Genomic DNA, 27,064 nt, shown 5'->3' on the forward strand with positions numbered 1-27,064 from the left:
AGAAGCTCCATAAAATTGGGCCCTGGAGCTGTTGCCTTCTTAGACTTTGAAACTTGCAGCCAGAGAGAGAGAGAGTGCCACAGCCATTGGCAAAATCAAAGACCTAAAGGGTTATACAAGTAAAAAGTTACCAGCAATCTATCTCATGCTGTGGCAGTAACACAATACGTACATGATTAATCTTCCCCATTAAAATGTGTTCATCCAATCAAAAGATTTTCAAAAAAAAGGCAGTTCTTTTTTTCTGACGGGAATATATATAACATTTGGAAGCCCTCGGTTGGCACTTTGAGCTATATAGTTATCATGCATATAAAGTACTTTCCACCTGTTCGGAATTTTTACTTGGACTTTTGACTCTCTAATTCTTATCCATATTCATATAAAGACCAGCTCTTAACTACAGTTGAACCTCATTAATAAGAGGTCCTTCGGACTTTTTTATAACAGGGACTTTGTATTATCAGGAATGAAAACAACAACAAGGATCGAATTGGGACCTCAAATTTTCCCTGCTATTGAAGTTGTATTAACAATGCTCTTATTAACGAGATTCGACTGCAATTACCCGTGAATAGGTTCTCCAATTATACAACTAGGTTTAAGACACAAACTTCAAAATGTGCAGAGTCCCAACATTTCTCAGTCTATTACAATATTTCTCAGTGTACATATGTAAGTTTGATAGTGGAAATGAACCTTCCTATCAGAAAGTAAATGTCATACATGGCAGTGTGCATTACAGTCACAGTCTGGTAGGTTGTATTGTCTACCGCTAACCCACGTTATCACATAAGGGCACTTGGTATCAATTGTCCATTTCCATTGCCTTAGGGCAAACCATTGAAAACGTAACTCATGAATGTGAATACTGCTCTGTTTGAAATCCATTCTCACCAAGCGTGGGAAAAAAAGGAAGAAAAATGAAATGCTACAAGTCGTTGCTATGTTTACTTATCAATCACAAAAGATTCAATATTCTCAACCTGTTTCTTTGTGCATTTTACGACGCTCTGTCTTATACACAAGTTACCAAACAGTTTTTGCTAAAATCAGCCCCCCCAAAAAAAAATCCCTAAAAGCATAAAACCCCCAAATGGTAACAAAGTTAAAATGGAACAATCATGCAACATTTTTCCAAGTTCGTACAAAACAAGTCTTATTCTTTTCAGTATTTTACGGATCATATAAAAAAAATTTCAGTGGTCTGTGTGGGGAAAAAAGTCTTAAGCTGCATGTAAAAACCACTGCAGTTCTTAAGAATTTCAAAGGGCAACTTCTTGATAATTCTCTCTCTTGAAAGACCACACATGCAGTTAACCAGCAGGCTTACCATTTCTCTTCAATCTTCCAATCAAAATATTCTACTCATAGCGAATAAATTGAATTACATTTTTTTAAGCACCATGGGAGGAAAATATCATCTTCTGAATTGCACTTTATTCCAAAATATCGTAAGAAATAATAAAAAGTATTATTTAGAGAGATTGGCAAAGCTGGCTGTGAGACATGAATAGTTATATCAAGATTCTAAAACCATCACCAAAGTGATGAATGAATGACATCTGTAAAAAAGAGTATACTCCTTGGCGCAGATGGGCCAGTTTGATCAACTTTAGCTGTCAATAGTGAAATTACACTAAACAATCCCAGAAGATGAGGTGTGAAAATCGGAATAGAGATGGATCATTAGGAATGAACATTAGGAAGTTCACCTGTTCTCGGAGTGCTGTATTGAAGATATTGAAATCTGCCAAAATTGTAGAAAATATGAAGAGAAAAGGCATTTTCTTTGGGGGGGGGGGAGATAACATGCACAGTTTCAAAATGGTGCTAGATCTACACAGACTTTGTGGTAACCTTTAATCATCTGGTTTTGCAACCAATATTCTTATTGTAAAGAGAAAAGTTGTTGAACGCGCATGCAGGAACGTCCATGAAGCTAACAAACATTGCGTTGGTGACTCGCTACATAATTACTGAAATCATCTTTTCACGTCAGTTTGCTGTGCTCTACTGTGATAAACTTGACAAATGGAATCACAGCCATTCTTTTACTGCAGCCACTAGAACCATGAAAGGTGGACATCAGCAAAGAAAAAGCTTAACAGAATTTAACGAGACATTGTGTCTGGGCACCCAAATAAGACTATTAAACCAGGCAACATTTAAAGACAATTGACACTGCATGTGCCCAAGTCTGAAAGTTTGCTTCAAAATCACATTTAAAAGTCTTACACAAAAAATAACTCTCCCACCACTGTGAGTACTTCATAGGCTTTAATATACAAAGGAAACAAACAATTTTGGTTTTGAACTTCCAATCTCTGCCCTCCGCCACAAACTGCATAAAAAATATCGTGAAAGCATTATAAATGAATTTTTCAAAATTTTTGGAATCAAAAGTACATGTTGTACATGTATATTTAGTGTAATCAAATGCACACACACGAATAGGATTATTGTTTTGCATTGCATTATATACTACATTATAAAGCTTTAAAGACAGCAGAATATCTAAGAGCAATTCAAATTATTGAGCCAGTTGTGGGGAATGGAATGTCAGTGGTACCGAAGACATGACTGTTTCCATATTGGAACCAGTATAACACAGAGCACCTGACTGGGCTGCCAACACCGAGTTAGATTTGAGTTTGAGGGCAAAGATACAGCTATAGCTTGGGTACGGCTGATTTGCGTCATCCATCCACAAACCATCTACCAGATTGCATTGGAAGCCAGCCAGAACTTTTCTTCCCTTTTATTTTTACTGGAAGCAAGCTTACAGACTGCGGAATATTTTAATTCCACCATCAGGACAGGAAACACAAGCATTCAGCAAATTACTTTTTACTGTTTTTCATGAGGTTTTTGGTGTGAGAAACCCCAGATGAGATTGAGAGTAACCCCAGTGTGCCAGACTCGCACTCGGTGCAAATGAGTTGGCAGCCCTTTCTGTTAAAACTCTTTGCACACGTAATCCAACCAAATGGTCCGGAAGTAGTGCACCTTCTGAAGGGGTACTGGCCTTGAAAACAATTTCAAACCTCAGCAGAAATCAACATGAACTACACAAATGTTCACCCACACAGTATCAGATATTGCAGTGTGATAACAGAAGTACACGTATGCTGAGCAAAAAACGAACAACATAAAAGTTTGTTATCCATGCCTGCTTCCTTTTTCTGGCCTCATTTTTTTTTTGTTTTAGCTTTTTCCCTTTTGTTTACATTTGCATTGAATTATATTGTTTTTTAATATGGAAAACAATGTTTACCTATAAATGCAAGTTTAAAACCTGTTGAACATGGCAGGAGCTTTAGACACAAAAAGTGTTTGCAAAGGAGACAAGAAAACCCATCCAACATCTTCCAAAAATCTACCATAAAAAAGGCTGCTCTGTCCCCTCCATACAGTAAAAACTGTATGAGAAACTTCATTTTTTTTTAATCAGCCCAGGAGCTGAGTAAGCTCTTTCTAATGCAGAACATCCTTTACTCTCATTGCTAGGATCTGATCCCGGGTGTTTTTGTCAGTGGACATCATTTTTGTAACGATATTTGAACGTGTACTACCAATGCACCTTCAACTTATCCTACTTTTTAACGTCTGTACTCATAAGTACTTGTTTAGAATGCTGAGGAGACACCATGGTTGGCATAGTCTGACTGCAATGATGGCGTAGCATCGTTTAACAAAATAAATGTGATTACAGTGCTTCTTAAGCATGGTTAAATAATGGATATATGTTTTAGTAGAAAACTGGTTTAGCATGGCTAACATGGTCTAACCTGGAAACCAAGCTGACATTTTAAAAAGCAGAAGCACCACCATACAAATCAACACACATCCGGGCTAAAGTTTCACTGGCTACCAGATCCATGCGAGGTTTGACCTCCAAAACATGCCTGGCAACCAGTGAAATTCCATTTCTGAGACATTTGGGGAAATTGCAGATGTGTAAATGCAGTAGAAATGACTATACAGTGATACATGTATGAGGCCCCTCTACAACTCCAACTGCCCCACCTTTGATTTTTGGTTCAGTCTACCCCTCCAACAACCCTCACTGCCATGGTGAGGGTATGTATCTGTCAGTGTTGTATTCAAGTCCATCCAAAGTCCCTGTAAGTCCATCACGAGTCATCCAGTCTTAAGCCAATTCAAGAGCTATTCAAATGAACTGTGACAAAAGCATTCTTTTGTCATTGTTCACCCTGCTACTTATGACTGGCCTTGTGAAGGGACTTGTGACTGGACTTTTGATGGACTCGAATAGAACACTGGTATCTGTCCTGCTGGGCAGTGACAACATTCTCTCACTGGCTATTGTGTGGAGGGAAGTTTGAAAATGCCATGTGCTTCTGTCCACAGGTTGTTCATAACTTTGCTTAGGTGTACAGCTGTGGAAAGCCTTGCTGCAGTTACCAAGCTCAGGCATGGGGGCAGGAAAACACGGTAGAGGTAAGTTTGTATGATTAAAGTTAACGCCCCTGAATTGGGAGTAGACCTATGAAGGTTCTGTCAATGGCTACTTGAATCCCAGAGGCCATGGTCCTGCTTCTACAGTTTGTCGAATTGGTACATTTCCTCCACCTTTCCAGAATTTCTTTTGGACATAACTGCACAACATGACACCTTTAAGATACCTCAGTTTCATAAGTCAAAGATTAAGGTTAATAACCAGCTTGGAAATTGATCACAATCTCTGTCACATCAGTCTGTGTCTCACTTTCTCTCTTGATCACCAATGGTAGAATTGGTGGCAGTGGTGGGATCAAAAAAGCAATGATCAACAGCATGTACAGACTGATAATCCCATTCAAGAGAGTTGTGGGCTCTAGGGTTAGACTGAACCAAAAGTGTGGGGGAGGGGTTAAATTAACAATTTCCACAACAATACACACTGCCTTTAAGGACGTCTTTTTAAAGTCTGTTATTGCAGGGATATTAAAATGACTTTGGTATAATTGGTAAACAATGTGCATGTACTTGATATTGGGAGGATAAAAAAGGCTGGTAAATAAAAGTTTGCATTTCATGGCAAAAAGTGGCAGAATAAACTTGAAAACTGTCATTAAAATTCACATTAAATGTAGGTACTTTTGTCCACTTATTGCAGACATCACAAAAAGTATTAATATCTTTAACTCCTCATAATTACCGTACCTCACAGCTCCAAAGAGCTACATGTACCCTTCCTGTAAATAACTGCTCTATTACATCATAAAACATTCAGAAAATGCATTTTGAAAATAATGTTACCAAACCTTTTTACCACTGGTTGAGGTGGCTATATGCAATGCACGAAAGCATTATGACATTTGGCATGAAGGACTCGTCCTCAAATACAATTCACAAAAGACTAAAAATTTCAAAGTTTAACTGCTTTTCTGGCTTTCAAACCAATCCCATAGTTCATTGGCTCCATGGCAACAGGACGCTTACATACAATTCTTATTTTAGTGACAAAATACAGGCAATCTAATGGTCAATGCAGACTCTCTTGGCAAGCGGCAAGTATATATAGCGAGCTATAAATAATGACATCATCTGAACTTTAAATGTATTTGATTCAAATATGTAAATTGAAGCTAGATACAATAAACTTTAAGGTGTAAAAGAAGGTGGACACATTTGCTACACTATGGAATGATAAATTTGTTAAAAAGTTCAGTAACTTGGTCATTTGGTAACTGAATTCACTGTGTACCAAAATATGGTAGTGGAAAATGTTACTCATTATGTTGTGTGTGTTCAAACCAAGTCCTGCTTTATTTGGGAAAAAAAGAACCAATAAAGACATCTTTACAAGACTGTCATTGCTTGATTGCATCTGGGGCAATTGGAGCTCGACTGATGCGGCAGCTCTTGGAGGAAAAAAATAACAACGTAAAAACAGAACTGAAAAACAAATCCCAAAATGCAAAAATGGCATTTACAGAAAACACATACAAGTAGTGTGTTTGACCTTCAGTAAACAATGGACCATTGAACACAAACATAGCCTGATTTTGTACTCCAAGCAAGAGTGAATTCACTCCGGTACGAGCATCATGATGGAACCGGAATTAAGGATGTCACGGAATCTGTTTACTCTCCCATGCAGTACGGATCAACACATACAGTTTGACTGCTATGACATACATGTATACAAAAATGTTGTGTGTCTAAGTTACGTACATTAAAATTACAATAACTACATACATTACTTCTACATATGGCACTAATACAAGTTTTACTTGCAAACTCTTCTGAACATCTCTTCATACAATCAGCTTAAAAGCACTGCTCTGTATTACATGTAATTATATCGTTTCAATTGTTAAGTGTTTTTATACTCTTGTATCTCACAGTAAATGCTTTAGAGTGTCAGCCTGATGTCCTCAAGTTGGACACTTTCCCACAGGCATTTGAGAAGTGGCTTAGTTTGGCCAACTACCAAGATGTGGATGTTACAGATGTCTCGTAGCACAAACTTCTGTACAGAACAAGAGTTCCACTGTTCATACTTTGTATGTTTCACACTGTACAATCAGGTCTCCACGTTGCTATCTTTTGTCTCAATATTTACATTTTCTCTTTGCTGATGCACCTAATGCAGTAAAAAAAGACTTTCACCCAGTTCATTGAACCCCTTATTGGAAAACATTGTGCGTTTCTTTTTCCTTACCAAGAAAGAATCTCTTCACTCAATTCCGTGGTCAGAAATGAACAACACAAATTTGTGTCGATTTTTGATTTGTCCTGGAGATGGTAGAATTCACTCTATCTGCGCCGATCAGATGCATCAACAAAGCTACCATTGTCTCTATCGCCTTGACAAGATTCACAGAAATGTATGCCTTGCTAAAATCACAACCATCATTCCACAACACACTTAAATGGAACATTCCATTTATATCTTTTGCATATTTTACAAGCAAAAAATTTAAATTATAATTTTAGAGTGCACTACAATCTTGCATGCACGTTATGTAGTAGTCATGTCATACATGACGTAAACAACTTTGGTTTTAGGGTTAGACCCAAATTTTATTTAAAAAAAAAGAATGATTTTGCTAAATACTAGTTAATGCAGTAGTCTACTTCTGCACCATCACGGATACAATCAGACATCCAATGAAAGAACCACTGTAATGTCACATGACTTGTATCCATGGAACATTCACCGAAGCAGCCATCTTCCCTAGGCATCAGTCAGATGCATTTCTTTCTCAGCACACACTTGCAGCTTTTTCCTCAAAAAAGTGACAATACATATAGATGTTTAGATTAAGAATCAAACATTGCTGAACTCTAAATGTATTGATAATGCATATACATGTACATATGCACCCTGTACAAAATGGACTTTTTTACCAGTTTCCTTCTGCAAGACATGCATAACTAGAAACTACCAAGATTTCTGAAGATGATTTGAATACATGTATTTGTAACCTGCTCGTAGAAAATGACTTAAAAAAAAAATTCGAATTCTGATATTTAAAAATCATTTGAAAATGAGATCTGTATGTAGCTAATGATTGGAAAGTTTTCACTACATGTACTGTACTATGCAAAAAAAAAAAGATCTTTGAAATGTTGCTGAACCTACAATTGTTAAAAGATTTAAAACTAGAACTACACGTATATCTGTGAGAGAAGTTGTCAGCAAATAGTTCTTGGCAACGTCTGTTTTGTGAGAGCTGCTCAGCCCTGTTAGGCCCTTCTTATCCACATACATTAACCATAATTAGCAGGAGTTGGTCTGAATTTGATTCAGACACCCCTTCTTTTTGGTACAACATATCAATACTATGGTTTAGAAATCTGCTAGCACAAACTGACCCTGGTTGGGTTTCAAGCATGGTCAATAAATCCACTCCACACCAACATTCTTATTACAGAACTCACAGCAGTTACTATACGTGTCTCATTTTTCACGTTGTTGAAGCGCCACGTGCAGTGTAAGCTTCGGAGATGAATGGCCTTGGCTTTGCAGCCTCCAAATGCAATCCTAGGGTGTCAAAGGTCAAACATGGAGCTTTTAGCAATGCCTCTTGCTGGAAGTTTTCAATGAGCTGAGACTTTGTCTACAGTGCCTTCCTCTATAACCAGCTCACAGCTCGTTGTCACATCTGCCTGTAATAAAAACTTTCTTTCACAACAAGAAGTGAACTGTTCAAGGGAAAAAGGGATGCAAGGTTAAATGCACATCAATATCTTATTGGTTTTTAGTGGAAGACAACAATAAAACATATGGCTGGAGTTAATCTCTTATCAAAAGCAGAACCACTACCGTTGATTGTTTTTCATTTACAAATGAAAATTTATGCAAACCATTCTGACTAATATGGTCACATTTTCAATCAAGTAAATTTATTGAAATTTGGCAGGAATTTCTGCTAAATGTTTTAACAGTAAAATCATGTTTAACATGCATTCTGTGATCCAGCCCTATATTTTAAAGCTTTATTTCTAAGTTGTTGTGTTAGTACACAATGGAATAAACTTAGCTTCGCCAAGATGGCGGCTGCATAGGCTGAGAACCAGTGGAGTTGCTTCTCTGGATGTAGGCAGAATGGGCGTAACTCCCAACTAGGTTGACATGCTCTGGGGCCTGTGGGTTCAACATACCCAGTGCCTGGGAGACCGGGTGCATCATGTTGGGTGTGACTGCCCTCAAGCCTTGCATGAGTTGGGCGTGCGACACGCCTCTAGACATCCAGGACAGGGCTTCCGAATTGCGTTGGTGCCACTGCTCCACCTTCTCATGCCTGGTAGGGTAGTCAGAGTGGGCATTAGGGGAGTGCAGAAGGGGCCCAAATGGGGACCCGGGCTTCTCCAATCTCAGTGGGTGATCACTGGCAGAGTGCATTCCCGGGTTATGGAGGATGTGGGCATAGGGTTGCTCAATGCTGCTGGTTGCTGATGAACTGGGGGTCTGGGAACGGCTTGCTGTTGCTTGGTGCTGTTCCAGTGTGGAATGCTCAGGGTATGGCGGAGACATGGGCGTCAATTGTTCACGCACCTCGTGGCTCTGTTCTTGGTATGTCTGGGTGATTGGGGTCATCTGCTCCTGGACATCGTGCGTTGCGTCGGAGTATGCCTGTGGAATTGGGGTCAGCTGTTCACGGACTTCTCGTGTGGGCTGGTCATGCTTGCGGAATTGCTGTGGTCCTCTGGTGAGATGGTCATTGAGTTCTTGGCTTCGCTCGTGGTACTGCTGAATCAAGGGGGGAATCTGCTTTGGAATTTCAGGGTTGGCCTGTGGTTGGCCATAATCTTGGTGGTTATCGTGAGAAGCGGACATCTCACAAGGGGGCTGGCGGTCGCAAGTTGGATGTGGAGTAGAGTGGAGTGGTTTTTGCTCGGGTGTTGGGTGGCTTTCAGGAAGCTGGTGGTGGGGCTCGTTAGACAAGTGGTGGTTGTGAGTCGAGCGATGATCATGTGACTGTGGGTGGTCATGCGATGAGTGGTGATCGTGAATCTGCTGATGGTCGTGCGATGGGTGTCTATCTTGAACTTGCTGGTGCTCATGGTGGTTGTGAGTTGGATGATGATCCAGCACTGTCTTGATACTAGGAGATGTGTGAGTGTTGGCAGGTGAACTCCCTGGACTTGGTGTCTCGTCCTCACTCTCTGAGGGACTCTGAGCCGGTGGTATCTGCTCCACTGGTGATCCATGAATAGCCGGAATTTGTGGCATGGGAGGGAATGCGAGGGGGGCAAGTCTCTCCCTGGCAAACTCAACTGCCGCCTGGTACAGATCAGATTGTATCTGCACCTCGGCAGCTGCAGCCCGGGATTTCAAGCGGATCTTTGGTGGGGGTTTCTTCTTAGGCTCTCCCTTGGGCCGTCCCAGGGCCACAATGGGTTTGGTCTTGTCGCTCTGCCACATGTCAATGCCGTGCGCCGTCTTCTTGTGGGTCTTGAGGCTGACGTTGTGGGCGAAAGCCTTCTCGCACAAGTCACACTGGTACGGCTTTTCACCAGTGTGAGTCCTCATGTGAATGGTCATGTTGGAGTGCTGAGTGAAGCCACGGCCACAGTTACTGCAAGTGTACGGCTTCTCTTCCTGGTGGATGATCTTGTGCCGGTCCAAGTAGAACTTCTGCTTGAACTTCTTGTCGCACTGGTCACATGAGAACACTTTCTCGCCCCGGTGACGCCCCATGTGATGCTGGTAGGATTTGGGGGTGAAGAACTCCTTGAAGCAGGTTTGACACTTGTAGGGTGTCTTACCAGCCTTGACATTCTGATGCCGGATCAGGTGGTCCTGCAAGGTGACCTTATAGGCAAACACCTTGCCGCATTCCTCACAGGAGTAGGTCTTTGGTTGTGAGTGTTTGATAATGTGGCGGGACAGCAGGTCCCGCCTGTGGAATGTCAGTCCACAGAGGTCACAAAGGAAACGTCGGAAGTTGCTATGCAGGTCCATGTGGGAGGTCAGGTGGGCAGTGGTGCGGAATTTCTTGTTGCAGGTCGGGCAGGCGAAGGGCTTGATGCCTTTGTGGCCCCGCATGTGCTCCTTCAGCTGGTACTTGCGGGGGAACGTCATGTCACAGTGTTCACAGGCCAGGATCTTGTTGCCGTGTTGCACCTTGCGGTGAACCCACATGGCCGACTTGGAGCTGAAGGTCATCTGGCAGTCACGACACGTCAGGTTGTCCACAGCGTGAATTACCTGGTGGCTGCGCAAGGCTTGGCGGTCTGCAAAGATGCGACAGCATTTTTTGCAGGAGTAGCTAGCTGGCTTCTCCTTCACAGTCAGTTTCTTCAGTGATCTCATTTGTGTTTTCTTGCGGCCCCTCTTTGGTTTCTCCACCTTTGATACAAAAAACATGAAAAGACTCATTAAATTTCCAACAAGCCTATTAGCTTTGTCGTAAAAGTAGTTAACAAAGCTCAACATGTGCAGTAATTACGGCAAATTATTAGGCAGACAAACACCTGTTATTTCATTTTTAGTGTAATGTTCCACAGTTAAGTACCTTTCCATGTCACAATATATATAAGTAAACAAATGTGCTAGTAGTACTGATCCCATGATGGGGAACCAACTTTTTATTCTGGACAATGCAGCATCATCTCTGGTGGGGGATGTGACTACCACAGGCTTGCATGTGCTCTGACGACTGCAGTATACTTTATGTCTTGCACAACACGGACCTCCAAATTCCAATTTACCCATGGATATCACTTGTGCAGAAACTGATGGTGTGCAGTTATAAAACTTTGTTCAAGGAACAGCCTGGACCTATTTTACAGAGCTCTTTAGCAGATAACATTGTCTGGCGAATGTTATGCTCTCAGCAGACTTCAGCTGAGATCCAGATACCAGCTCCATAACTTTGGGTACATGTAGTTATCTCTTGCATACTAAGCAATAATTTTATACACTTAGTGAATCTTTGTGATCAGTAGTTTAACAGAAAGGGTTAGTATGTAAGATAATTGTACAAAGTATTTAGACTTACTACTGGCTCGACTTTTAGTGGTTTCAATTTCAGCTTGAGGCGTGGGCGTAGCTGGCGCGGTGCGTCAATATCAACGCAAATGATGGGAGCAACATCCTTGATGGCTACAGGGGGTGACCCTCGTCTCCTGCTGCGACCTCTTGCCACTATTCCACCTTCTGTCAATGAAAGTTCCTCCTCTTTGATAGTGACTGTCTTTGTGTGACTGTCTGGGTATGATGATGATGATGACTTGGTCTCCTTTGGGGTTTCTTTGGATTGCTGCCCTGGGTCACTGTCACGGTCATTGTCCTCCTCTTCAGTGGCATCTTCGTCGTCGTCATCATCGTCATCGTCATCACCCTCCTCTGACTCACCACTAGTGTGAGAGTCGTCTCCTGCATTGCCTTCAGCTGGGAACTCTGAAGGCTTGATTCTGCCAGGGTGAAAGATTCAAATAAAAATTCAATACTTTTATTTTTGACTCCTATTCTGGAGCTCATGGGCGTGTTGTTTGACATCGTTCTATTGACATGCTACATGTATATTTTCACTATTTTTAAAAGTTCCATTCTGGTACTTCAGACTGTGAAAATTGGTACTTCCTACCAGTTTCAGAGACTGATGAAGATAAGAACTGAGTGTGAGCTATGTTTATATCCTCCTCTTCTCAATTCCAAATTTGATTTCTTCACAAAATCAAAAGACAATTTAGATTAAAAAACATGAACAACCATTCCCACAAACAAATGTCAAGAGTAAAAAACAAAACAAAAATACCACATCACTAGCAAATTGAACACAGCTAACAGCACCCTGTAACTCTGACATAAGGTTTCTAACTCATTTTGCTACACATTAATGGCAATGGCATTTGTGGCTTTGTGTCAGGACACTACACCAGTCTGAGTACCAAATTAACACTTGAGTGCTTTGGATGTCTCCAAAAGTATGCAGAAAACTGTAGGTTCCAATCCCACCCAAGCAACCACATTGAAAATACTGTGCGAATATTCATGTTTGTGTAAGTGTAATTTTAACCTAAAATAAAACATCTTTGTTAATTAATTTTTTTCTTTGTAATTAACTCTGCGACTATTTTAGCTATTGGTTTATCTGTAGCATGTGTGTGCACTACCCACCATTCATTAGTCTGGACAAATTCATCATTTGGGTTCAAACAATTAACATCTTCATCAGTGCTCAATGATGGTAGTGCATGTGTTTCTGAAGTCTTATGGCCTTTGGCTAACCTGAGATGCTGCTCTGCCACTTCAATCAGCCAGTGAATAAAGTCTGGGCTCTTGGTGTATCCTGACCGCTCTCGGATGGCATTCCATCGTGGCACATCCTCTTTCTTGATGTATATCCGATGCTGGACACCTGCTGAAGCATAGCCCCTGGCCGACACAGGTTTGTACCCTCTCTTCCCAAAGCGAGGCATGACGACACTGATCCTGACAAACTGTGGAGTCAAAATGAAAGATGGGCAAACTGCCTACTTCCAGAACTGTAAGGTTTATACAACCCCCTTAGAATCATGTCTAATCCCTATACACACTCTAGATTATTGCTACCTAACTTCCTCCCTAGATATCTGTAAAGAATTCCTGAGATTCCGATCAAACAGTGACCAACACAAAGGTGAGGGGATCCCTCCATCCCATATTTTTGGTCATGTTGAGGCCAGTGCACACCCTTTCCTAGTGAACGCATTTCCACTACTCTGATGACTGTTTCCAGTACGTGTAATGTGTTGTCTAATGAAACAGCCCGTCCATGTGACATATGAAATAAGAGACCAACTGTAATTAGTGAATGTCACCAGCACACCATTCAACCAATAGACATTTTTCTTTCATTCAAGAGTGAAAGGAAACTGAATAGAAAGAAATGGGAGCCATGTTGTAATCGTTGAAGCTGCCACACGGCTGACAACTATGACCTTTCAACTGAAACGACCGGGTTAGCTTGGCAGGCAGTCCTGGACATGGGTTTGAGTAAGGAAAATTCTCCTAAATTTCACCACTTTAAATGGTATAGTGTAAATTAACCCCCCATCCCATACAAAATTGTATCCCGGGAGACCTCATTAAATTATTGGGGAAAAATTGGCGTAACACCATAGACATTTCATACAAACCAAAGAAGCACCATCTCAGATATGACTATTTAAATGTATGTATGTACATGTACATTGCTATCTGTACGGTTTGTATAAATACAGTTCTGGAAGTACAAATTGCCAAAGCAACTAACGTGATGCCGTTCACTCTCCCCAGGTCAACGCTTTTGCATAGGCTCTAAAATATGGCCCACAATATGGAGGCAACCCTTAAAAAATTAAATAAATTAAAAAAAATTAAGGGAAATTTCAAACCAGTACTAGAATCTGAATATTTTGTTTGCTTCTTCTGGCAATAAAATTTGACGACAAACCTTACAAATTTATGTAATGGGGTTTGCCCTTACCCAACGTATATATTAAAACATCTTGAAAACCTTACAAAGGTAACAAATGAATCTTTGACAAGTGCAGGGGTGCAGATGGCACGTGAACAGGACCTTGCCTGAGGCCTAACTAAACATGATGTTGATTAGTCGAGTTACAATGTATATGTAGCACTATCGGATCGTAATTCCAGAAATGATGAGAAAGAGATTACTAGGCGTTCATCATTTTCAAGTGATCTTAAAAATAAACCTCGGAATTTAAATTTTGGTCAGAGATCCTTAAATCATGTCTATCATTTGCTTTCTGGAAATGAATGGGCATGCCACAGTTTCGCAGATAAATCCTGCGCGTCTTGAAGACGTTAGCGTAGATCTCAAGACTCAACTTGAAGTTGAACATGCTCAAGCCTTCAAGGATACTGCGAAGGATCACTCGCCCCCTTTTCGTTCTACATCGACGATCTTCCCGTATGGCAAACTTACCAACCAAGAAGACGTGGGTAAATGTAAGCTACATGATCAAGAAAACTGCATGACGCCTGCAAAGACCGCTGTGAGCTGGAATTTTGCGATTTTTCTGCCAGCAAAAATCCGTCACGCCTATCCTGAGATTCCCATGTTTTGCCTTGCACACGTAAACCAGACATGAATAACTGGTAACCTTCGCAGCCCAAGCTTTCCTGAATTATACACGTCACCGCACGAAAAACTACCCGAATACCAGTGAACAGGTCGGGGTTTAAACCATAGACTTGCCACAAGCTTACCCTTTGTTTTGGATTTTCCCAGCGAAGTTTGAGTTACATTTTAAACTCGAGACTGATAAGTTATAACATACAGAGGTGGGAGAAATGTTTTACTCAGTTATCAAAATTGAATGTCAGACTAAATTTTTTGTTTTACATTATTATTTATTCCTTGTAAAATACAATTAACACAGGTGCTCTATTATTTTAAAAGTGGCTCAACTTTTAGCAAAATGTACACTGATTCAACAGCATTCTGAATATGAAATAATAAAAATATCATGCTTTGTACTGATTTTAACACTGCACACAAGTAAATATATCACAGCTTTGCAGACTCCACTGAAATTACAAATGTTTTAATATTTGTCATGATGTTAATTGTGTATCAAGACCTCCACCCCCCCCCCAAAAAAAAATTAACTCCAAATTATAACCACTATACATTCTCTATTACTAACTCAATACACAGTATGAGACTTGGACACAATTGACGATTACATGAAGTGGCCTAACTACGGGGGGAATGGGGGGACATGCCCCCAGCAAATGTCTGTGCCCCCTCCCTGGGTGACCCCCACCCCCCATTGGAAATCCATGAACAACCTTTGCTGCAACTTGTTGTCTTTTGGTGTCCCCTTGTAAAAAACTTGTGCACCCCCTGGCCATATACATGCAATAGCTCTAGTTACATCACTGATGATATGGGCCATCAAGAGAGATAAAAATATTGTTCTCTACACTGTTTGTACCTGATAATTGGTGACATATGGAATGACAAGAAAGAATGTTGTAAACAGAGCTGGCTGACCTAATACATGTAGTATATAGGGTTATTACAAAAATACGCCCCCTTTTACATCCCACTGGCCACTCCCCCAATGCATTTGCTTTCACAGCAGTCGGTGCCATAGTACAACGGCAGATTCAAACAGCCAAGTAAATTCAAGGTCAAATCCATGCAATATTATATAAATCTAAGGTCTGTTTAACATCCTGCTCCAGGAAGTTTCAGGCAGCGGCTAATATGAAGATATTTTTATATTTGAACAAAAATGTGTAGCTCTGCATGTCGTCTTTAATGCCAATGTTGTCAGCTGGTTTTCAACCTTGAACTTTACCAAGCAAATCTTTTTCGAAGCAGGTCTAGGAAATCTATCCCACGGATGCAACTTCATACACTAAAATGATTGATGTTTTGTACTCGTGTCTCAAACACTTTCAAATTTCAGTTTCTTCACACTCAGCTATCGTTAGCTTGTCAGCCTACCACATATAATCCACCGACTAACTACTTCCTAAAGAACCATGAGTTTTAAGCAGCTCACAATCAGATTTGTTGGTAGTGTAACTTGATTTGATTTGTCTCTGTTGTTTGTACAATCTCTCAACAGGTCACATGCATGTTGCATCCTTCAATGCTTAATAGGAGCATTTTTATAAATTAATAACATTCAGTGTTATACATTCTTGTAATATCGAGGTAATTTAATACGTCAGGGTGATCAGTCAGAAAAAAAAATCGAAGCATGCACACATAGAGCAACCAGCAGTCACATGAATCAAATATCAAACCAAAGACTATTCCTTCACACAGAATATCAGAATTATTTGTTGGCGTTGAACATCTGTATTTCCACGAATTCTCCCAAAATATCTTATTCTCTACCAGAGCTTCTCAAAACTTTGACATCAGAGTACAAGTAACTGTCCCAAATTCAAACTTCAATGGAGTCTTAGTTTGACTTTCACTGTGCTAACATGTTGACTACAACTTCTGCGATTTCCCGCTCCGTTGGCACGCACGATGCCATGTTAAACACCTGATTCTGGGTCAATGCACTGCACGATGCCAGCTGAAGCTTCATGTCTTCCAAGGTGCTGCAGCGCAAACCGCCCTCTAGTGTCATGTTAGGATGAGGTTGTTGATGTGATTTGCGGATGTGCGCATCCAGCATGTGGTCCTGGGGGAAATGCTTCCCACACAGGTGACACACGTGTACATGCACGTCAGGCTGTTTAAGACTTGTAGATATTGAAATAGGGTCAGCACATGCTGTGTTGATAGCACACAGGGTTGTCGCTGGGCTGGGGTTAAGTGAGTTAGTCAGCTGAGAGTGTTTGCTCTTGATGTGAGCGTTGAGTGTACCACTCTGAGTGAAACCCTTGCCACACTGGTGGCACAGGTGAGGCTTCTTGCCTGTGTGGACAGTCTGGTGCCGGGCCATATCGGAGGGATTGGTGAACGCCTTGGGGCAATTGGGACACTTGAACGGGCGCTCGCCTGTGTGGATGCGCTCATGGTATTCCAAGCCTGTATGCCATCGGAAGGCCTTGGGACAATATTTGCAGAGGAATGGCTTGTCTCCGTCATGGATGCGCATGTGCTTGTTCATGCTGATGCTAGTCTGTAACTGGATGCCGCAGATGTGGCAGATAACGGGACGCTCGCGGGCCGGCGAAGACGTCACATCCGGGTGCTTGGCAGCGATGTGCTGCTTCAACTTGCACAAAAAGGGGAACGTAGCTTTGCAGTGGGAGCACTTATTCTCCGATGCTTTGCCACGGAGCTCTTGTAAGTGGCGATCGTAGGTGGCCTTGTGGACGAACTTGATACCGCAGCCTTCACACAGGTAACGCCGCTCTAGTGTCGATTTGGTGCTTCTCCTGGTTAAAACCTTTTGCTGTTTAGGTTTCCTGCAAGCAGAGGCCTTGTCTGCCTTCCGATGTTTCTTCTCCTTCCTCTTGATGTCTTTGTAACTGTGCTTGATGTTCGATTTTGGGGACGACGTAGCGAGCAAGTCTTTTTCTTGAACTGGTTTTCTTTCATCTACCTCACGGTCCTTTGACAACTGCTGCTCAGGATTTACTTGAAAAGGACCATTGCTGTTTAGAGCATGAGTTTCATCAACTTCGGGAGCTGAATTCCTGTTAACCAGATTACACCCATGGTGTGCACAGCAACACAAGTTGACTTGGACTCCAACGGAAACAGTGGACTTCTGGCCATAGTCACTGCTTGGCTCAGTGGTGCCTGAGAACATGCTGGTTCCCTGCGTCACGTCTGCCTGGCTCAGTGCTGGTAATCCGATGGTTGCCAGCATGTCATGGGGACCAGTCATTGTAATTCCGTTTGGTGTGGAAATAATATTACTGTTTGTGTAATCATCCGGGAAAACTAGCACGTGTCCATCACTGGCTCCTGTCAGACCATCTGTTGTGACAGTCACAGGCGTGGCAATGCTCATTGCTGTGGCCGTATCCATTTCCATATTTACAACTTTCACTGGTGCTATTCTGACTGGCAAGGTCTCACTTCTGAACTGCAGTCAGCATTTTGCAGAACATGTAGTTTCAATAACCATGACCACTGTCTGGATGGTAAAAGAAACAATGGACAAAAGAAAAAGGCTGTGACTACATGAATATGCACTCTGTTGCATTTGCTGTTGGAGGCCCAACTTTGACCAACCATGTCCCTTATTCAAACCAGTAAATTTATCGTCGCACTTTTGTAGTTTTCAAAATAAAAATCTGGCTTCTGCCTGATGCTATTATTTTAAAGTTATCAGGAATCTGCATAATAATTTTCAGAAAATTCTCTACACACAAGCCAGTCGGTAAATATATAAAACTTGTAGGTGTATGCGAAATCATCTACCTAGGCCTTTTCCTTCCTCCATGGTCCTACAGAATGATGATCTGGTTTGCAATACGCTAACATTCGCTGTGGCCTTTGGCCGTGACAATGCATTAAAAGTACAAAACTCAGGCCTACCTTGATGTGTTGTGCTTGCTTTAAATGCTGAAAGAAATGCGCATGTAGAGTTATTGTACCGTAGTCCAGTGTTCTTCTGTGGTAGTATCACCAATTCCTTACCCAAATTGCTTAAAATCTACGGACCAAAAAAATCCGAAATAACAGGGAAACGTATCATCAGGCCTGTTCATTCAATGAAAACCCCCCATTATCCCCCGTCAATAGAGGGCGCTATGTAGAAACTGTGCCCGTTTTGCATAAACTGCATATAATTAATACCTGGCATATCAGAAAGAGAAAAATGCAACTCTCTGATGACTTGGAGAAAGCGTCCAGTTTCTTGTCAAGTTTGGTTGGGTTATCTAATAACTTTTTGGAAGAGTGTCTTCCACGGATGATCATTGCGAAGCACCTCACCATTTTGAAGGAGAAAAATGCAAACAGATATGGCACCCTCAATTAAAGGTTGTACGCAGAAATAAAAGTTCACAGGCAGGCAAATTCTGTCCCTTTTCTTTTAAAAACTAAAAAGTAATCAGTGGACAAAAACTTAATTTCGTCAGAGAATTTCAAGGCGGCGAAGGTTGGGTGGTTGTATTTGCCATCAATCCCAAATTTTTAGGTTCTCCCGTGAAATACAGTCAAATGGAGATACCACAGGAATAAAGTTATTCAGTAAGCGACTCTATTTTCAGCATAAAAACGATGTTCATTGTCATGACATTAATTAATCAAAATGAGCACTAGCTGAAGGTGACATGTTGAAATTTTAACATGTTACCAAACGAATGTCCCTCAAAAGTTCAGTCGTTGAGCTATACGAGTAGGCAATGTCAGCCCATTCACCTTGATTTTTTGTCACAGTTCCGCGGCAGCAGCTCACGAAAGGGCGTTCCCTTTCCGCGAAGTTCGTTTTCATAATGAAATGACGAGCCTCGGCTTTTTTTTTCCCATTTCGATCTCGCACATCAGTGAGTCATATTTTGTAAACACAATATTTCCAGAAGAATATGTCCCACTGTTTAAGCATCAGGCTGGTGCGTTGCCGCTGATGCTGCTGCATCATGAGAATTGCAGCCCGTTTACAAAATGACTATATTTACCGCCGTAGAGCTATAAATTGGCGTCGTCTGGCTGTGAAGGATTTTTAGACTTTTTCAGTCTTGTCGTGAATGGTCATGCACCAATGCTGACACCTCAGTTTGTTGACATCTCATGGAATATTTCTATAGGCCTATAGGCCCACATCTTCAACCCACCAACAATCCGAAGACTTAAACTGGGATGAAATATCTCATGTCATATTATGCCTGAACTTTAGTCGTAGTTTTGTTTCTTTATCTTTTTTGTCGACGTTTCTCGTTGAATCCGCAAAGTTTCCATTCCAAAGTACATTGAATTTATGGCCACATACCCCCATTGTGCAAGGCAAAAACGAGTACCTTTGTAGTAGTGGCTGCGTTAGTATATTTTTCGCTGTGTCACCAGCTCGCATCAGTAATGGCGCTCACTCCTATAAAGATCACAGGTATATACTTTACATAAGAATTGGTCTGCCATAAAAAATAGTGCATGCCCTTTTAGGGAGAATGTTTTTGTCCCGAGAATTTGAAAGAAGCTTTTGTTCGAGGGATAAAAAAGCAAAAGAAAGGCAGTCAGCCAGGCGGACCAATCATGCGCGTTCAAGGCTGCGCCCATAATTTTTTTCACTTTGTAAAGGCAATGTGGTACCAACCAAACTTGCCCCACCTATGGTAATAACGTGTACACCGGGGAAAACAGCTTCCTCATTGGGCGTTTTCACCCACCAAGCAAGTAGGACAAACTTTTCCCGACTGATTTCGTCTCAATTCCGAGCAGTTGTCTCATGATCGTTCCCTCACAGAATTATAAGTTCATTTTGGCAATACTTCATCGTGGGAAAGTTCAGATGGTTTTTAATTAGTTGGAAACAGTGATTTGGAGAAAAATCTTGGGTTTTTTGGGGGGAGGCTTGCTGCGCCCAGCATTGGGCCCCTGAGAGGCTTCGTCATGGCGCATCGCAACTTGGTGTGTTTGTGCCTGGCACTCGCAACATTTCAATTCAAGGTAAGATATTAAGAGCGTCGTTTGTTTGTCTCTTTTACGTCAGGCTTGTGAGATTAATATGTTGCATCCCTGACAGTCCCAAATCCTCTGATTTCAATATGATTTTACATACACCCTAGGGGATTAGTGTTAAAGAGGTCGACAACGATTACGTAATAAGCACCGCTATGAAAGGTATACCATCTCTGTCAGATTTTACAGATTCTTAGTTTGTAGAAGGAAAGTTTGAACATAACAGAGATATTCTGCCCTTCATTTTGGGTTATAATTCAAAAGGAAATTAATACACAATTATAGATGAATGTTTTGCAAGTAACATAATTATCGACATAATTAATGCATAATATTTTGATCTCCTCTGCAAAGAGTGTTCTACCTGTGTGTTTCTTGAAAGTCCACTTGCTAAACACACCTTGTCCAGTCTGTAGGATTAGGTCTAATGTTTGTGAGAACCTTTATGATACAAACGATATCAAAAAGTACTTTGTCAGCATTGTAAAAGAATGTCATTGCTTTTAAGTAATAGAACTAAATCGTCTCATAATTATGTATGGGAAATAAAATCCGCACCACCTCTTGGCCTGTTACCGACTCAAAGAATATCGAAGCCTCCAGCTTTTGGGGGGAGTCGGAACTATTTTTGTTAAACATTTCCTGAATATTTTAGTGTCTTTTTATGATTAAGTCGAATTTGATCTCGCATTAATTGTGGGCCGGGGCCACACCCTTTATTGTCACAAACCCATCCCTCCCTTTTCTTGATTTGTAAATAATCTGACCAATACAGCTTTATCTTCTCCAAAGCTGAAAAGCAACCCCCAAAAAACCCTACGCTGTTATCTTCGAAGCGTTCTTCACAATCTTAATCCTGTCCTAGAAAGTTTGAAATTTTTAGTAATAAATAAATTATTGTTAGAATAAATGTGCCTTAAATTAACATGAATTCGCGAACTCCACAGGAAGACAACGGGTTTGCAATGTTTCATTGCTTTCACCCAGTTCCTGTAGATCTAATCGTACAATATAGGCCCACGCCGAAGATTTTGGATCATTTAATTACACACCTTAAGAAGCGGAATTTCCGATCATTTCCCAATTCACAGTTCACACTTACAAACATTCCAACTGCTTTGTTAAAGCAAAATACAATCGAATTCGACCTGGCTCAGTTGCCGGTCAAACGGCTATTTTTTTGTCCGCAGGATGACCGATCCTTGAAAGCCGTCTCAAATCCGTACAAAGAATAGTTGTCAGGGTCAGCTCGTATAAAGGCCGTCATAAGACTGGATTTTTTCAACCTTGCTTTGCTAAACCTTTCCCGCCCAATTCGGGCGAACGTAGAGGGTAACAAAACGTCGAGATATGGGCAAGTTTTGGAAAGTAACTAAACAAGTTCCGTAAGTTTAGTTTCCGAAAAGAGTGAATGGTTCAGTAATTGAATACGCAAACAGGTTGACGGAACATTGACGGGATGGTTTATGAGGAACATGCATAATGCAAACTAATGATTGTCCAAATAATGTTGGACACATGTACTGTACGTGACTATACACTGTATAGTGGCCTATCATTTCGGAGGCATTGCATTAATTTTGTGGATAGCTATAGGTCTTCAGTTTTGGAATACACCCAATACCCTGCTACAAAAGTTGTTTTATAAAGATGGGCAAAAGTTTGTTTATCTTGAAGTACATGTATCTTACTTTCTCGCAAAACCGAGTAACAACATCTCTGTACGGAGTTCGACCCACCTGTTATTTTAGATTAGACAATACCTGTATAAATCCATGTAATCTGATCGGTGGAACGTATGTCACGTATCATTGAATTATTCGTTCTATTCAACGGTATCCGTTGAATAGAACTTTATTTCGTAAGACTGGTTTCCGCCCTCTTTTCATATATCCCATTCCCAGTAATAAAGAGGATAATGATGCGGGCACGGAAACCAGTATAAAATGGTACTAGTGTTGGGGGCGCTTCAGACGCAAATCTGTTTGGCAAAATGACGGACCTAGGCCGTGTCTGAAACGGGCCTTCCAGAGCTACGGCTAGGTCTACTGTCTGTGCGCCTCCACGTACTTTTAATGGAGTGAAGACCTAGACCTAGCTCTAGACAACAGATTCGGATGCAGCCGTAGTTGTTCTCCCATAACAGAAGAGGATTTCTGCAGGTATAAAACAAATAACGAATGCTTCAAATTCGTGCAGTGGTAATAATGATTGCATTTGGTAACAGACGAAATATTCTGACTCATGAAATTATGTTACCATTGCACTTATAAATATTCATTATGTGTATAATATTCAATAAATGAACATTTGAAAATACACGACGAATCACTGCAAAAGCCATACAGCGCTCGAGTGGCGATTCGTTTTAACTTAACTCATCTCTAGGGATTTTTTCCCTTTTCGCAATGAAAAGGCCTTAAGCTGGTTTAAATGCATGCAATAGTGTTAAATGTTTGCGTATTACAAGTCTATCGATTATAACAGATATTGTATCTGTAAAATGGCACGTGACCGCAATCAACTATGAGCAGGGCTGAGTGTTTTGGCAAATATATATTTGTGTCTATTCTTACAGGGAAATAGGGAAAATGTTGATTAAGATTAGTTTAGAACGACAGTCTTTTTCAGTTTTTCACCATAACTGCTAACACCTACCATACCACTAGCCCTATAATTTACTCTCTAAATTCCAAAGAGGGAAAATTTACTCCAGTTGAGTGAAACTGGACACCAGACGAATTTGAGAGGAATGTTTCACTCCAATGTGGATCGCAATTTCATTACGGTTCTCACTTTCAGTCGAACTTTTACTGGGTGATTTTCATGCTACGTGTACATCGTCGTCCAATTCTACTTCAGTCTTGGAAATATGCCGTTCTAACCATGCTCTCCCTCGAGCGGATTAAAATATTTTATAGACCCTTCTCGTGTTGCCTACTCTTTAGAGTGGAAAACTCACCGTTGTAAAAACACTCTAAGAGAGTGAAAACCACTTTAAAAAGAGTGGAAACCACTCAAAGAGAGAAACCATAAGGGATTTACTCTTCTTCTTCTTGTCTTTTGTATGTTACTCCTTGAAAGTTCACCCTTGATGACAGATTTTGCCTGAAAATGCCCCTTTTCGTCATTAAATTTAAACGGAGGGGTTCATCCACCATTTAATTGCACTGTGAGTGAAATTATGCGGTCACACGTCGGGCGTTATTCCTTGATCTGTACCAACGCGTCAGTGATTTGGTTGGCAAAAACCGTGTCTGTCATGCAAAGAGAGAGCACGCGGTACAAAACCATGTACTGTAAAATAAACATTTCCACCCATATCGCCTCAGTCAGTGTGTGCTACAAGTACTATTGCTTTATGTATGAACACCATTATGCATTTAACCTGCACGCCCTATGTACACGCAGTATGCTATTTAGAAATATTTTGTGCAGTGGACCGAATCATTTAGCCTCGCTAATGGTTAATGGGAAATATGCAAGTCTGATTCCATTCATGGGCAAAATTCCTGGTTTTCGTTCCATAGAAAGGTCGCCGGTGTTACGCATGCCAAAGCTTTGACGCTGTACAAGCATATAGTAAGTACATGAAAGTGTCTTATGCGTTATTCCCTTTGCAGTTAGGTTGGCGTAGTGGTTCTTTCCTCGCCTTCTACCTCTGCGGCCCGTGTTCGAATCCCAGCCCGGTCCACATGTGGATTGGGTTTTCAGTCCTTACCCGACTCCGTGGGTTTTACCCGGAATATTCCTCTGGGGTTTTCCTCCCACCTCTAAAACTGTAACTGCTTTTCACTGTCTCCTCTCTACGGGTTTCTTCAGGCTTGCGAGCTACAGTGCCCAGGGCGCTTTTGAGGAATCCTTGGTGTTATTACTAGAAAGAAATAATAATAATCCTTTTTTTCACCCCAGGAAAAACCCCACGCTGCAGGTTTTTCAACACCAAAATTTGTCAAAATCTGGGGATTTTGCTGTCTTAAATGTTCAGTTCCTTGGTGATTTGTTGTTGGGTCTTTGTTTTTGTTTTTACTGAGAAGCTGACAGAGCGGGGTGATAGAGCATCTCCATAGAAGAGTATTCAGCCTTTAGTCTTGAGCTCAGGCAGATAATGGAGGATTAAAACACATGGATTGACAAAAATGTGGATTTTTTTCTGAAATGATCATTAATTTTAAGGGTGCCGATACTATTTCTAAAGCATGCCATTCCATAAAGAAAGAAAGAAACACAGAGGAAGGAAGACATTCTCCTACTGGACCACGCCAAGAATCATTATCGACAAAGTCGGAAAAAGTTACACGTCTCGCATACTACCCATGCACAAATCGTCCCACAAAACTTTTTTAAAATGCCTGTGGCATCGATGCATCCACACGCTTGTTGGTCGACATAGCCCCCTCTATTGGTGGAGTGTGATCGCGAAAAGAATAGGATTTGTATACAGAAGAGTAAAAGCAGACGATGCACGTAATTTGATATGGATTTGAAGTGCGGTGCGCGGTCAAGTTGGTACGGTGGTTAGGCCAAGGCAAGGCCAAGCCTACATGTAAGTTAAGTTGGTTGAACACCGTTTACGGAAATTTTCTGTCGAAGAGCACAAACTCTTGTGACGTTCGAATTAGCTGGAATAGAGTGCACAAAAGCGATTCAGGGAGGTACATATAGGCTAAGTTAGAGCGTTTTAAACTGACAAAGAGGCCTATCATCAGCTAGAATTATGATGGCGGCTTGGCCTAGAATTCTCAAATGTTAACATGGGATTTTGTTTCTGGAGCTCGGTCGTTAGGGAACACTAGGCTGAATTGGTGTCCAATTTCTGGATGCCGTCATTATCGAATGGACTAAATTTAATGGCACAAATGCATGAATGAAGGTAATGGCACCAGTATTTAATTAAATGAACTTGAAGTTTTTCAACAAAGTACGTGGTTCCTGAGCAGCCTGAGGAATGATCAACAAGAGAAACATCACCATGTCATGGTCAAAGTGTGTCACGTTAATTTTCCAGTGCAGGGCTGGAGTTACTCAAGCTACAACATGAGAATTACAAGTGAAGCTTGAAGGACCCAATTCCGTTTGTCCTTTCTTGTTTTCAAAAAGCTTATGTCCTTAATCTTTTTTAATTCATTTCCCTGCAGATTTTCCTGTAATACATGTCTATTCTTGTTCCAAAGTGTGGAATTTTTCTAGGATACATATCTCAAAAACACAACTTTCACGTAGTTTCCATTTCTATGTGTACCTTGCTTTAATTAATGAAAATTTGTGACCATGGCTTTTTGGACAAGATGGGAAAGAAAACACCTGTCAGGGACTGTTAGCCGTGCAACCCTCTGAAAGCAACTGTCTGATATCATAGTTACCTAATCTAACCCCACGGCAGAAACAAAGACAAACAGTGACAGTAGCAAAAAAGCAACAACAACAAACATCCCAACTCCTGAAAAATTCTTGTTCTTTTTTTCCTTGAGTACTGCAGGCAACATGGTTGAAATATGTTTGAATACTAATTTATTCTGTACCTGGAAGTTTATTTGTTGGATATTTTTGTGCTCTAAGTGCAACAAATGGTTTGTAATTGAAATGAAGCCTTTTTGTCAGGCACGAGAAACCTCATCCCCTGGGTCTCGTGCTTTACCTTTGTGCTTTCACTTGTGACCCCCCCCGGCCAACCATTCCCTGCAGAATTCTAATAGTGACCCCCAAATCTGCCAAAGGTGACCAAACCTTGACATAAGACTCGTTGAAGTCAGCAGGGGATAGTGTTGGCTGAAACATTTAGCTGACAAAATCCTGCCCCAATCAATTTCCTTGGTGTTTTCCACGTTGTGCTTTGATTGCAGTTTGCCGAGGGACAGCTTGGACTCGCCAGTCAGACTGTGACCTCCTTCAGTTACACCTTGACATGGCCGAATCCTGTTTCTGTGAGTGAGATCGTTGTCACACGGATAGACACTAACACTCAGACTGATGACTCGCCGTTTGCTGTGGGCCCAGACCCCATCAGGGATTTCACCGTCTACCATCTGTATCCCAGCACAAACTACAGTATCAGGGTGATGAACACTTCAGCATATTCAGCAGTGTTCACTCGACAGACATTGGGTACCGGTAAGCACAGAACTGTGCCATTTGTGGTTTTTTCTGATGCATTGTATAAGGATGGATTGTCATCAGGAGACAAAATCAATTTCAGGAGTCGTATTTGCTTTTTGGTCGCTTATCTAAAATACATCCTTTTTCTTTAAGTTAGAACGTCAGCGCAGTGAGTGCATATGTTTATCACAGAACTAATTTCCTGACAATGTCAATTTTTTTTCATCATGGGAACTCTACACCAGTGCTAATATTGGTATTTGTAAAGAAATTGTACTCTGTACAAATGCAAAGTGTAGGACCATGAGGATTTCTCAGACATTTTAACTTCACAAGTAACTCAGTTTTCAGAAACATATTTTCAAGAACATGGCAATCACATTGACAAATAGATCTCTAGAAAGTTCTACATTTTGACACTGGGTTTCCCTCCTTTTTTGTTTCAAACATTAACTGGTATTGATGTT

The 27,064-nt window shown here is 41.1% G+C and overlaps 3 protein-coding genes across 3 annotated transcripts in view; 1 reads left to right on the top strand and 2 right to left on the bottom strand.

Moving 5' to 3' along the window:
• Positions 1 to 1,797: 1,797 nt before the first annotated feature.
• Positions 1,798 to 14,554, bottom strand: LOC110985817 (uncharacterized). The gene is made up of 4 exons (XM_087134393.1): positions 14,379 to 14,554; positions 12,695 to 12,906; positions 11,463 to 11,877; positions 1,798 to 10,810 (listed from the first exon to the last, which is right to left on the bottom strand). The coding sequence occupies exons 2-4, from the start codon at positions 12,883 to 12,885 to the stop codon at positions 8,495 to 8,497; spliced, it is 2,922 nt and encodes a 973-aa protein (XP_086990519.1). The 5' UTR covers positions 12,886 to 12,906; positions 14,379 to 14,554; the 3' UTR covers positions 1,798 to 8,494.
• Positions 14,555 to 14,984: 430 nt separating this feature from the next.
• Positions 14,985 to 18,612, bottom strand: LOC147799559 (uncharacterized). Its single transcript, XM_087134394.1, has 2 exons — positions 18,420 to 18,612; positions 14,985 to 18,015 (listed from the first exon to the last, which is right to left on the bottom strand). Exon 2 carries the CDS (start codon positions 17,911 to 17,913, stop codon positions 16,390 to 16,392), a length of 1,524 nt encoding a protein of 507 aa, XP_086990520.1. The 5' UTR covers positions 17,914 to 18,015; positions 18,420 to 18,612; the 3' UTR covers positions 14,985 to 16,389.
• A 1,520-nt stretch (positions 18,613 to 20,132) lies between these two features.
• LOC147799560 (uncharacterized) overlaps positions 20,133 to 27,064 on the top strand; it is a 92,341-nt gene continuing 85,409 nt past the window's right edge. The window contains exons 1-2 of the mRNA XM_087133984.1: positions 20,133 to 20,489; positions 26,345 to 26,612. Of these exons, the coding sequence (XP_086990110.1) occupies positions 20,433 to 20,489; positions 26,345 to 26,612 (325 nt within the window). The 5' untranslated portion in view covers positions 20,133 to 20,432. The remainder of the gene's footprint in view (positions 20,490 to 26,344; positions 26,613 to 27,064) is intronic.

This window comes from Acanthaster planci, linkage group LG03 (genome assembly GCF_054643075.1).
Source record: "Acanthaster planci isolate LZ-2023a linkage group LG03, COTS_SCS, whole genome shotgun sequence".
Taxonomy (NCBI): domain Eukaryota; kingdom Metazoa; phylum Echinodermata; class Asteroidea; order Valvatida; family Acanthasteridae; genus Acanthaster; species Acanthaster planci.